Source organism: Stegodyphus dumicola, chromosome 4 (assembly GCF_044657685.1).
Source record: "Stegodyphus dumicola isolate Sdum_Otavi_A_Nest chromosome 4, ASM4465768v1".
Taxonomy (NCBI): Eukaryota; Metazoa; Arthropoda; class Arachnida; order Araneae; family Eresidae; genus Stegodyphus; species Stegodyphus dumicola.
Window position 1 is genome coordinate 242,028,091 of NC_140771.1, and position 13,055 is coordinate 242,041,145.

At 31.5% G+C, this 13,055-nt stretch overlaps 1 protein-coding gene across 1 annotated transcript in view; it reads left to right on the forward strand.

The window, feature by feature from the left end:
- Positions 1-13,055, forward strand: part of LOC118193460 (transformation/transcription domain-associated protein-like) — a 215,737-nt gene that overhangs the window by 11,592 nt on the left and 191,090 nt on the right. The window contains 3 exon segments of the mRNA XM_035364554.2: positions 3,151-3,255; positions 7,107-7,190; positions 11,151-11,345. Of these exon segments, the coding sequence (XP_035220445.2) occupies positions 3,151-3,255; positions 7,107-7,190; positions 11,151-11,345 (384 nt within the window).

A 13,055-nucleotide genomic window follows, 5' to 3' on the forward strand; every position in this document is an offset into this window, starting at 1 on the left:
GTGTTGTCAACTGGTGATGTACGCAGCCATTGCAAAACAATGTGACGTCAGTTGGACTTACAGCTGAACTTGAGATAGCCACTGAGTATTTCTCTAGTGACACAGTCTCAAAACAAAAAGGAGTTGATTACAAGGGAATTCTAATAAAAGATATGCATATTCTAATATGAGTTATACATTAAATTCACGTTGAAGTGTGCATATAAAATAAAATACGATACACAAATATTGATATGCAAGTAATAACATGAAATACTAATTGAAATATATGGCAAATACATGTTATAATGAAATAAAAATAATGAAAAGTTAAAAAAATAAGAATTTAGGCAATTCTCAAATATATATATATATTATATATAAACTAAGTCTAAATGTTCTATAATTTTTGTACAGATAAACAAGAAAAAATATTATATTACAGTTATCAGTCTTCTGGGAAAATGAATACAATGTTCGCAACAAGTAGTTATTTGTTTTGGAGGCATATTTGAGTTTTCACAGAATTCTTGATACAGAATCTGAAATAATTACAGTGTATCTAAATATTCCAACAACATACACGGAAATTTTAAAGAATCAATTGAAAGTACTATCATTTACTTTAAAAATAAAATTTTTGTCTATTTGTTTAATAATGGTGTGAAGTCCAGTATAAGGTGGAGTTAAAGGAGGTTTAATGGAATCAATCCTAAGTAATATGTGAGAACAGGTTGAACATAAATTGATGGCTGAACATGTTTAGAGGATGGAATTGTTCTATAATGATTGACTGAAGCTGTCAAACATAGGATTCAGAAGGAAGTAAGGAATTAGTAGTGGCATTCAGCATATCTGAGGGTAATCTAAGTTTGGTATCATAAACAATGCTACAGTTTGGCACATGTGGTATTTATATCGTTTTTAATTCAGATTTTATACCTAACAAAACTATTGGCAGAATTTCAGTCCATTTTGAATTGTTAGAGCCATCACTGCACTTCTAAGCTGCATATGAAATCTTTCAATCTATCCATTGGACTGAAGGTGGTTAAGCAGCAGTTCGAATGCATTATGTAGTCAAACCTTTCATCAAATGAAAGTGGGATTCAAAATTTCAGCCTTGCTCAGTTGTTATTGATATGGGGCAGCTAAAATCTAGCTATTCAGTGATGTATTAATGCCTTATGTGTCTTAGCATCTTATCAGACATGTCAGCAGTAGGTTTAACTTCTGGCCATTTGGTGAAGTGGTCAGTAATTGTCATTCATATCAACTATCACCTTCCGATGGTGGAAGAGGATCTATGAAGTCAATATAGATATGTGCATATCTTGCATCGGGGAAGAAAAAAGTACCCAGAGGTGATTCTGAATGTGCATGAATTTTTAGAACTTTGGCATTGTAGGCAAGATTGAACGGCAGTTTTAACAAATTTCTGCATGATAGACCAAAAGTATCCCTTAGTGATTAGCTTTGTTGAGGTTGAAATATCAAAATGAGAAAGGCAGCAAGTCTGCTGAAAAATTTCAGAGTGAAAATATTTGGGAATGAGTGGATGAGGTGTACCTGTATCCATATTACCATAAAGAAGAACATCTTTTAAAAGAAAAATGTTTTTCTACGTTAAAATGCGGTAAAGCTTACCGTTAAAATGCGGTAAGCTTGAGAGAGAATTTTGGAGTCCTGAAGTTGAGCTTCAGGTAACTTTTTATTATCAACATGTGAATTATCAGAAACTATTTCAGATCTATTTCCATTCTGGATAAGGCATCAGTAACGATGTTATCACGACTTTTGATGCATGGTATGTCAGTGGAAAATTGGCTAATAAAATCAAGATGGCAATATTGCCATGGAGATCATTTTCCAGGCTTTTTCTTTAAAAGCATATATTATATTAGGGGCTTTTGCTCTGTGTAGATTAAAATGGCTCTGCCTTCTATCATGTGACAAAATTTCTTGATTGGCAAATATATAACCATTAGTTCTGAATCGTAGGTTGACCACTTTTTTTTACTGTTGCTGAGTTATTGGATAGACGTGCAGTAGGTTCCCAAATTGAATTACGTAACACTTTTCATTAGGACCAGGAAGCTTCAACAGTGAAAGATCATTAGACATTAATTTATCGCATACACTGTTTGCAGTAACTGTTTTGATATAATACAAATGTGAGTTGATGATACTACAATTAATTTTTAAGTTGGTTTTTAAATCAAGTCTTCTATTCCTTAAATCAAATATTAAATCAAAATAATGTAGAAAATAAGATCTAATAATATTTGTTGACACTTGACACATAAAAAGCAAATTGCGACAAAGTCCAAGGTCAAGACTAAAAAGTTTTTGTCGATAAACTGGAACTGGAGTTCTGTTGGCAGCAGAAAACAGCATAATAGGTGTCTGAAATATTTTTTTCCTTGGATGCTTGGTTGACATCTGAGCCACTGTTGGACAAAAGGATTTTTTCTGTATCTAATAAAAAGGTGACAAGACTCGGAGGGCAAAGTAATTTGAACATTTCAGTGCCTAATTTAGAATTATTAGATACATACCTCTCTAGCAGCGATGCTAATTTGTGTTATCTTGTATGTATTGCAGTTGATGTTTGTTCATTCGAAAAATTCTTGTAAAGCAACTTTTTGTTTCCATGCTCTTCATGCTTACTGTGCTTCTATATTCATGGTTTGCATTCCACTATTCACTGTATTACAAAAATTCTCACTTTTGACATATTTTATCATCCCTTGAAGTTGTGATCATCTTTCCTGTTACTCCCTGTATAAAACTCATAGATCAAACTGATGTCATAGGATAACAATAAGGGAGTTAAGTTTTTTTTTTTTGGAGGTATGTGTGTGTGTGAGAATTTAATGAATTAATGAAGACTAATTAATTAAGGAAAATCAAGTTAAAAACATGCCAGTGTCCCTTTGATCCCCTAAAAATTACCAAGAGAGTAAAAGAGTCTTGCTGAAAAAACATTTGCTGTAATGTTGCCTCAACAACCATTGATCATTTTCCATTACATTTTGTTGCATATCCTTAATTTATACAGCAGCTTTTCTATATCTTGGATGTTTCCAGAAAATATATGTGTGTATATATATATATATAGAGAGAGAGAGAGAGTTGCATTTTGATTTATTGATTGCAATACTTTTCTAGCAAATGCGGAAATTAATTTTGGAAATGATTCATCGCATTCCTACAAACAATCATTTGTTACCTCATGTGAAGAGTGTTTTAAGTCTCATGTTCAAGCTTTTAGAGGTAAGTTACTTCTGCTATTAACATTAATGACTATGATGAATGTAAACTTTTAGGAAATAGTGATATAAGGACCAGAGGGTCATATGAAACTTTAGCTTTACAATTTTTGTAAATTTAATTTTTCTAAATTAAAAAATGCCAAAAATGAGTACTCTGTTTTATTTAAAACAATTTTATTGTGGGAAGTAAATGTCTAAGATCAGCGATTACTGAAAATGGAGACTGTGTAAAGATTTTTGTAGACATGCTGTATTTTCTGATATAAGACAAGATTTATTGTTATAATGATTATACATATACACATACATGTATAATTGTGCTTTACTTTTAACGCCTTAAATAAAATTACAAATAATAATAAAAATGTGTTAATTTATTTCTGTGTTTCTACAGTACTCAATGCCTCAGTTGCAAAGCTTGTAATTTAACTTAATGTGATGTATGATTACTAATCTTGGTGTGTCATGGATGTAAGTATGACAAGTGGAAATGTTTTCGGAAGAAACCAACTTGCTGCTTGATCTTTGTGTTCAGTGTCCACAACGAAGGTTCAGTAGTGCAGTCAGACCTGTTTTTGATAGGGGTTGCATAAAAGAAACTATAGGAAAATTAATATTCTGAAATTTTATAAGTATTTATAGCAAATAATTTTTTATAACATATTAGAGGGGAGAAAATATGCAGTGGGGAGAGACTGCATAAAAAAAGTTGCACTTAAAACATGTGTTAAAGATTCATGAAATAGTAAGAAAGGGCTTTCAAACAAAATAAATAATTAAATTATACATTGAAACATTTAAACAAATTAATTTCTCATTTTACACACTGAAAATTTCGGAATGCACTTAATTCACTGCTACATGTCATAGTCCAAAATGCGCATATTCTTGGGATGAACTGGTTCAAAATTGCATTCATCATTTGAAGACATTAAAATTGATTTATCTTTTGTTACCATAAAGTAAGTTATAAGTTTTTGCAGTGATAGTCATTTGATTGGCTGCTTGTAAACATAATGATAGCTGCTTTCGTTTGTTGCACAAGTAGTATATTCATTTATTTTACTCCCTCATTTTTGTATAGCTCTTATAGTGGCTTCACCTAATTTAAATTTGATAATAATAGCTGTGGATCCTTGACCATCTGCTAGTCTAGTTGACATTGCAATTTTAGTTTGTAATGCAAATGTCTTTTTTTTTTTTTTGCTACAATTATTCCTTTTAAGGGAGAACTTATGTCTAAAAATAAAATAAAAATCTTAAAAACTATGTCTAAATAGAAAAAATAATTAATTTACCTTTAATCTCACAATAAAATGAGTCATTAATTATGTAAGTCATAGGGAAAACTTTGAAAGCAAGACACACGCTGTTAGTGCGTCAGGCAAAAATGATTCAATGTGCATTATTGGGAGACTATTTATCAACATTAGTAATAAATGTAGCGCCTTACAGTGTACATATGTACACTGATACTACTTACTAGGTGTTATGATGCCAACACTGTTGGAATTCATATATCGCATAAAATAAATTGCACACACACATACACACACACACACAAAAAGAAAAAAAAAAAAAAAAGAAATCATGCGCACACACAAAATTGCATAGAAAAGGACTGCACAAAAACAACAGGTTTGACTACTTCAAAGACAAGCAAATCTTTCTTCAAGGGATTGACATGTAAAAGTTCATGTGATCATTAATCTTTATGTGATTCCTTTCTTTCTTTTTTTTAAAAAACATATTTGCAGAATTAATATAGGAGCTTTGCCATAAATCTACCAAAGAAGCCTGCACCTCTATTCAGTTAATTCTTCAAGTATGAGTGTGTTTTATTTAGTTACTTTTGTGCAAACAATTCAAATTTTAATGGAAAGAATTTAAGGAAAAATATAAACACAACCTGGAAAGATGTGACATATCTCACAAATTTAGTAATCTGCATTACCCATAGTTCTGTGGTGTGTAGGTTATTGGAATTCTGCTGTGTTATAGAAACTAGATTGCAGCAGTAATTTGCATGTAATTTTAATTCTGTATTTTTTAAGAAACATGATTACTATTGAATATTGTCAATAAAATATTTGTACTTATGGCATCTTTGCTGTTAGCTTTGAGATTGTTGGGCTTATTGCAACCACTAAGCTAGCTCTGTGGATTGTATTAGGAGCCACCGATTTCCGAAAACGAGTTGCAGACAAGAACTCAATAACATTTAACTTAAAACTTTAATGAGTCTCAACTTCATGATTAATAAAAGTATACAGATAACAGGGTAATAGACTATGCTAAAATTCACAAATCAGTTATATTCTAATAGGAACTAAATTTTAATTTTAACTGATTTTATCATGCTGAGCTTTAATCTTTAGCTTACGGATTTGGGAAGAACTCTGGTATTATCTACTTCAGCTAAGATTAAACATTAATAATCAGTAGCTGTTGCTTACTAGAGGCTCCATCAGTCAGCTTGCTCCATCACACCTAGGCCTTAGCTGTTGTTCTTCTGATAGCTTCCAGCTTCAGACAGCTGAAGGCAACAGACATCTTCTCAGTTCCAATTAAATTACTTTATATCTCTATATACTCATCTGGAGAGAACAAGCTATGTGTTTAAGTCAGAAGGGATAGAAAACATGTAACTGTTATTGATTCTAAAGCGGTTAAAGGCATGAACATTCAATTAACATGATAAATACATTTTAGCGTAGCCTACTTGAAACAGCATTGGAATTTAGCTTGGATCCAGACCTGTGCCATAAGTTCTCCGGAATGTTATTGTCAGTTCTGTATTAAGATGTTACTGTCAGTTCTGTATTAAGATGTTACTGTCAGTTCTGTATTAAGGTCATACAGAAATTAATGACACAAATGCTACCACAGAGCAGAATACAATTTATTAACAAAAAACTGATAGTACATTAAATATAAATAATCCCTGCCCATGTCAATACACTTCTGCCATCTGGCTGGGAGGTCCCGAAGGGCTTTGGTAAACCAGTCTGGGGGGTGTTAGTGCACCATCTATGACAATTGCACCTGTGGAAAATTGCGCATAATTCGGCAGAAGATCCAACATATTGGTCTTTGAATGCCTCCTTCGTCTTGTCAAGCAAGGCATAGTCCGAAGTCTTTGTTTGAGGTCTGAAGTCCACCCACTTTGCACACACATTTGTCATCTCCAAATCACCATGCATAATCGCTTGCAATGTTCCTTGTACAAGCCCTGTCTCTTCCTGCATCTTGTTGAACATTATGAGCCTGTTTGACATGATCAAATCCAACACAGCTGCTACATCTACATTTGTATGTGATGTTGCTGGCTGTCCAGCACTAACACCTTTGGCTGCAATCTCACTCCACTGCTGAACTTAACCAACCAATGACATACAGTACGCTTTGAGGGTGCTTTGTTCTCGCACACCGACACCATGCGACGATGGATCTCACTACTCTGTATTCCTTCCTTCCATAGGAAACATGCTGACCATGATTATCATGGTCAGCATGTCACTTTCCATTGTTGCTCACTATGCTCTCAATGACGATGGTGAAAGGGACAGGAGCTGACTTATTCCGCTCGCTTGTGGTCAACTCCATCTATGCATTCTGAGTAGCTCACACCCCCTTGTGTCTATTTCACTTGTTTTCCCTGTTGCATAGTGTAATGTTTCGTTGTGAGAGCTGTTGTGTCAATCATTTCTGCACGATCCAAGTATTTAATTATAGAAAATATAATTGTACACTTTTCCTCAAATTTAATTATAGTCTTATAAAAATCAACTGTTTTATAATTTCATTATTTGCATGTTGTTTGTTTTTTAATGCTTAATTTTTTTTACTTAGGTTGAAAATGAAGAAAATATTTTAGTTGTACTTAGAATCATTATAGAATTTCACAAAACCTATAGGCCTCAGTTTACTCCTGAGGTAAGTATTGTGTACATTTATTTTCAGATTAAAAAAAAAAATTCTTTATATATTTATGCCTATATTAATAATATTTTGTCTTTACATATTCTCTTCTGAATTTTGAAAATGTTTTTGAAATGATTTTCTTGTTTCCAACTAAAAGGTTTATTTTTAGACAATTTATTCTCTGTTAGAATTGTGAAATGAAAACATTTAACTAAAACATATGATGTTTTGTTTTTAGTAATTCTTATTTCTGGAGGATAATTAATCGTAAATTTCACAATTTTATTATCCATTGAAATTCGAGACACTACTATTCTGCAGAAATGTGAGGTTTTTTTTATAGTTAAATAGTTTCCGTAAACTTGTAGAACTTTATTATTGCTGTTCCAGTCATTTTTAATTAGTTATTAGTTCTTAGAATAGCTGCAAAATGAAAAATTTGTGCTGCATGTTATTCCAAAACAATTAATTCAATACTCAGTTTATATAAAAATAATTTTAGAGAATTTTACGTGTTCTTGAGCAGGAAAAAGTTAACATATACCATTTAGATTTCATTCCTCATTTCAAGAATGTACAGTAAGACCCCGCTTAACGCTGTTTTGTTTAGCACTGTTTCGGTTTAATGCTCTTTTATTTGAATTCTGAGATTCCCCAAAATTGCACGCGGCATTAGGCTTCCCAATATCTGAAGCAGTTTATCTCCTGCGGTGTTATACAAATGTATTTTTTATCATTTCAAACATTTGTCGACGTTATTGTAAGTATAAATATATATAATGATTGATATAGTGACAAATATTATGATTTTTAGTTTTTATCATTGGTGATAATAAAGAACATGAAAATAAAGCAACAAGAAAAAGCATTTCACTAGAAACTAAAATGCAAGTGATTAGAAGATTAGATACTGGTGAACGTCAATCTCATATTGGTGCTGCATTGAATTTGGCAACTTCAACAATAAGGACTATTCTTAAGAATAAAGAAAAAATACTGTCATCGGCAACTGTGACGAGCTCTGTAACTAGATTTTCCTGTTCTAGAAATAATACAATAGAGGAAATGGAGAAACGACTTTTATATGGATTGACGACGAAATTGAACGCAGTATGCCATTAAGCCAATCTATTATAATGGAAAAATACAAGAAGAATTTTTAATTACATTCAGGTTGAGGCAAGTGACACAAGTGAAACTTTCTTTGTAAGTTGAGGATGGTTTAATAGATTTAAACATCGAAATAATCTTCATAACATACAGATTACAGGAGAAGCAGCAGGTGATACAAAAGCGGCGGCTGAATTTCCAGTGACATTAAAAACAACAATTGAACGAGGAAACAATCCTCCAGAATTCGTTTTTAATGTTGATGAAAGAGGCCTATTTTGGAAAATTATGCCAAAACGAACATTACTATCCCATGAACAAAAACATGCACCAGGATTTAAAGCTGCAAAAGATCGCTTAACACTTCTACTGGGTGGTAATGCATGCAGAGATTTCACCACTACTTGTTTACCCTTCCAAAAACCCTTGAGCGATGAAAGGAATATCCAAATCAACTTTACCTGTAATTTGGGAACCTAATAAAAAAATCATGGATATCTGTGAAAATTTTCCAGAATTGGTCCACTGAATATTTTAGCCAGTCTGTTAAACACTATTGCGAAATTAAAAAACTTGAATCAAGAGTACTACTTTTAATTGATATTGTTCCAAGCCATCCAACGAATTTCTCTTACTTAATAACATGCATTCCAGTCGAAGTGGTTTTCTTGTGCCTAACACAGCTGCCTTAATCCAACCAATGGATCAAGGCATTATATCAAATTTTAAGGCTTATTACCTGTGGCGAACATTTAGACAGATGTTTGAAAAAACAGACGGAGAAGAGAAACAATCAATAAGAGAGTTTTGAAAAGAACTACAATATCATGAATGCTGTAGAAAACATAAACCTTTCTTGGAATGAGGTAACAGAAAAATTCCACTATTTCGTTCATATTCGATATGAACGAAATAGTGGAATTAGCTAAACAAACCAGTTTACATGAGTTAAATGTGGAAGATGTTGAAGAAATAGTGCAAGAAACAGCAGCAAGTCTTTCTAATGATGAGCTCAAGGAATTAACAGACCAAGAAGAACACAAATATATTGAAAGTAGTGATTCTGAAGAAGAGCAAAATGAACTTTTGTTTCTAAAAACTATTATAACAGAAATTATGGGCCAATTTATTGAAAATGACCCAAATTTTGACAGGAGTTCGAAGGCAAGACGTGCCTTATTCACTTAACAACTTCTTACAGAGCGCAAAAGGAAAACGCAAATTACATTAGATACCTTCTTGATAAAAAGGCAGAAAATTGGAAATACAGAAGAGACTGAATGATCTGAAATGTAAACATACTTAGAATTTTATTTATTTTTATATGTATATTTGTTTATTATGTTTCTATATTTGTAAGAAATAAATTTTTGTTTTATTGCTATAAAAACATAATTAATAAATTTAATGGTAAAATACCTGACCAATTTTCTACCCATCTTCGTAATCCCATACATACATTCATTTACATAATGAAATAACCTTGTTTAACGCTGTTTCATATTACGCTCTACTTTGATGGAACGTATACCCCACGTTAAGAAGGGTCTTATTGTATGATATGATAAAATCAAATATTCCATGGGCCACAAAAAAAGTCGCTCACTTTCAATATCAGTGTCCCATTCTTTCGAGAAGACTTTTGCCTCCAGCTGTTTATCCGTAAGGTGACTTGATTTCACAAATAAAGCAACATTTCGGCTTTGATTTGCCTGTGCCCATTGAAAAATGATGTCCACCTTGTTTGTTATGTTATTCCTGGTAAGCAAGTGACTTTTTTGTGGGTCTCTTTGAATATAATGAAATTCGACATTTATAATTGTAAATAGAAAAATTTTAAGTAAAATTTATAGATCATACTTAATGAGAAATGTTTGCTTTAACCGGGAATTTTGTTTTCCATATTGAACCATGTTTTTATTTTTTCGTTTATTTACATGATATTTATTACTTTGCATTAAATTAAATTTTAAACTCTTGTTACATATTTTCAGTTGTTTCTATATATTGACAATAAATATTCTAGGCAATAAATTTTAAAGTTAATTAAGAGCAGTATTTTCAAATTTTAAAACTTGTATAGTTTTTTCAGTATTGTGTATAAATTGATGTTGTTTTATAAAATGTAATTTACATTTTATAATATGTAATTTTTAATTAAAAGAATTTTCCAGAGTGTTATAATTTTTTTGTTGTTTTGACAGCAAACCATTATATGTTTCAAATATTAACCATGACAGTTTCAGAATTTCCTGATAAAGATTAGCTGTAATTCCATGTACCTTTTTATTTGACTAGACTGTTTGGAGCCAACTTATGAAACTCTTGTGTTTCAGTGATAATTAATTGAAAATGAACTCTCATTTGCTTTACGTTACAAACACTGTCTGTGGTAATAACTGTTGCTTTTGAACCCCTTACAAATGCAGCAATTTTGTTGATGCATATCTGTTGTACTGCTTCTAGCACCAACAATCATTACCTATTATTTACAAGTAATACACTTCAACTAGTCTTGATGATAATCTAATAGTGGATGAATGTCACTAATGGGCAAGAATGATATAAAAATGCCTCCTTTTCACGACCTTCTTCATTAATGGCAACAGCATGATGTTTTACATCAAATTTTTAGGTGGTCATAATAAATTCTCCATCCAGTGTATGCATGTCTGCATTAAATCAGAAATTGATTACTTTACAAAATGAAATAAGTTTCAGATTTCAAAGCATATGTAAATAATCAGCTTCTACATCTGCAATCTAATTGGAAGTCTAAAAGTAGATACAGATATTTTAATAAATTTTATAATGTTTAAGTGTGTGATGCATATTTTTTTATGTTTATTTTTATATTTATAGATTCAACAGTTTTTGCAGTATGTTAAAAACATTTACCGAGAATTACCAAACCATTTAAATAAAATCTTTGATCCTCGTCCAACACCTAAAATAAAGGATTTAACTTTGGCGAGTCTAGAACCAGTTTTAAATGAGACTTTTACTATCACTGTTGTTCAATCTGAAAGACGAGGGCCAGATGGTAATTATGCCCAAGTAAGTTTATACCATTTAGTAATTAAAGTGCTTTCATGTTTACATAGTACATGGGTTTTATTAATATTTAAATGTTATATCAGAATTATTAATTACATAAAAAATTACAACAGTTATTTGGCTTAAAGCAATTCATTGAAGAAATTAAAATGCCACTATTTAAAATAGTTTAAAGAAATAAAAACTAATTTTTGAAGGTAAAAATTTTTAAGCAGCATAATTAAAAATATTTTTCATAAAGCAAGCTATTTAAAGAGTTCTTAAAAGTTTGAAAATTTTACTGCCTTGCATTTTGTGTGCTTAATGTTATCTCTTAATGTTATCTCCGTATCTTAAGTGCTTAAATGTTATCTCCGTAAGAGTAAAATTTGCCTTCTGAAAATAGGCATTAAATTTCCACTGGTTTTAAATGTTTATATAATGTGAAAATCCCCAAATTATTTTTTTTCCCTTTGCATTTTATAAAAATCAAGGTATAGAATATCATCTTGTAAAATATCACTTGTGAAAGAACTAGTTTTTTTTTTTTCCGGATGTAAATTGGTGCAATTCATAAAGTGTTAAATTATCAGAAAACTCTATTTTAATTTAAATAGATGGAATAGATATAAATATCTATTGCAATGTACTTTTTATTGTAAAATTTCATTATTACAATTAAACTTAAATTTTGATGCAGATGATAGTGTGCATTGTTTTAGTGTTAGAAAAATTTCTTATGCTAGCGATATAAAATAACACTTGTTATAAAGTGTTAGAAGCTCAGATTGCATTTAAATGATCCTTTTTGTTATGGTCTTTAGCAATATATATTTATACTATAGAATTTAAATGAAAGTGGTTATATCTCATTACTTAACACTAACTTCTTCACATTTTTCTGATCCTTATTTTAATGGACAGAATTTTGTTTTAATTTTAACACCCCTTCAAGATGCTTTGGAAAAAAAGCCCGTTAAATCTTGCCATTTTATGCCGCAAAAAACATTTTTATATTGTTATCATCGTGTCCACTCAGGCAAACTTTGTTGTTGAAAATAGTTTCATTTCTTTGTTGTTGAAAATAGCCTGCGCCTTTGGCTCTACCCTGAAATACCAATATAGCCGATTTTCAAATCTGTGAGGTTGCGACTTATTCACATAAATCTATGGGCAAAGATGATAGCCTTGTCAATCTTCAAAATGTTATAATCGTAGAGTTTCGGTCTCTTAAACAAGACCCCCAGTTTTTAACAATTTACCAAGGATGGCAGGACAATAAAAAATATGTGCAGTTGTAAATTCTGTGTCCAGGCAGTTATCACAGTTTCTGTAGATTTTCATATGGAAACTGTAATATCTGCCTGGACACAGAATTTTCAATTTTCTGTGATGGCCAGTTCTAAGCCATGGTTTTGCTATTCATTGAAATTAAGATGTCCATTGATCATTTACTAATCCAATCTCCATCAATGTTATGGAGCTGGTGTTATATTGGAACTGAATGTTCCTTCAATCTGTGTTTGGCATTTACTGAGAGGTAGACTTTTACTTTACAATTATTGTTGAGATTTTGAGCCTGTTTTGCCAGTTTATCTGTGCTCTTGCTGTCATGTTGACATGCACTAGCAACCATTGAAGAATGCATACCTTTTTGAAGGTCGTTTAGGTGACAGTGTATCCCGTTGGTGATTAAGGAGATTCAATCTGGGTTTGGTTTTGGAGCTGCCT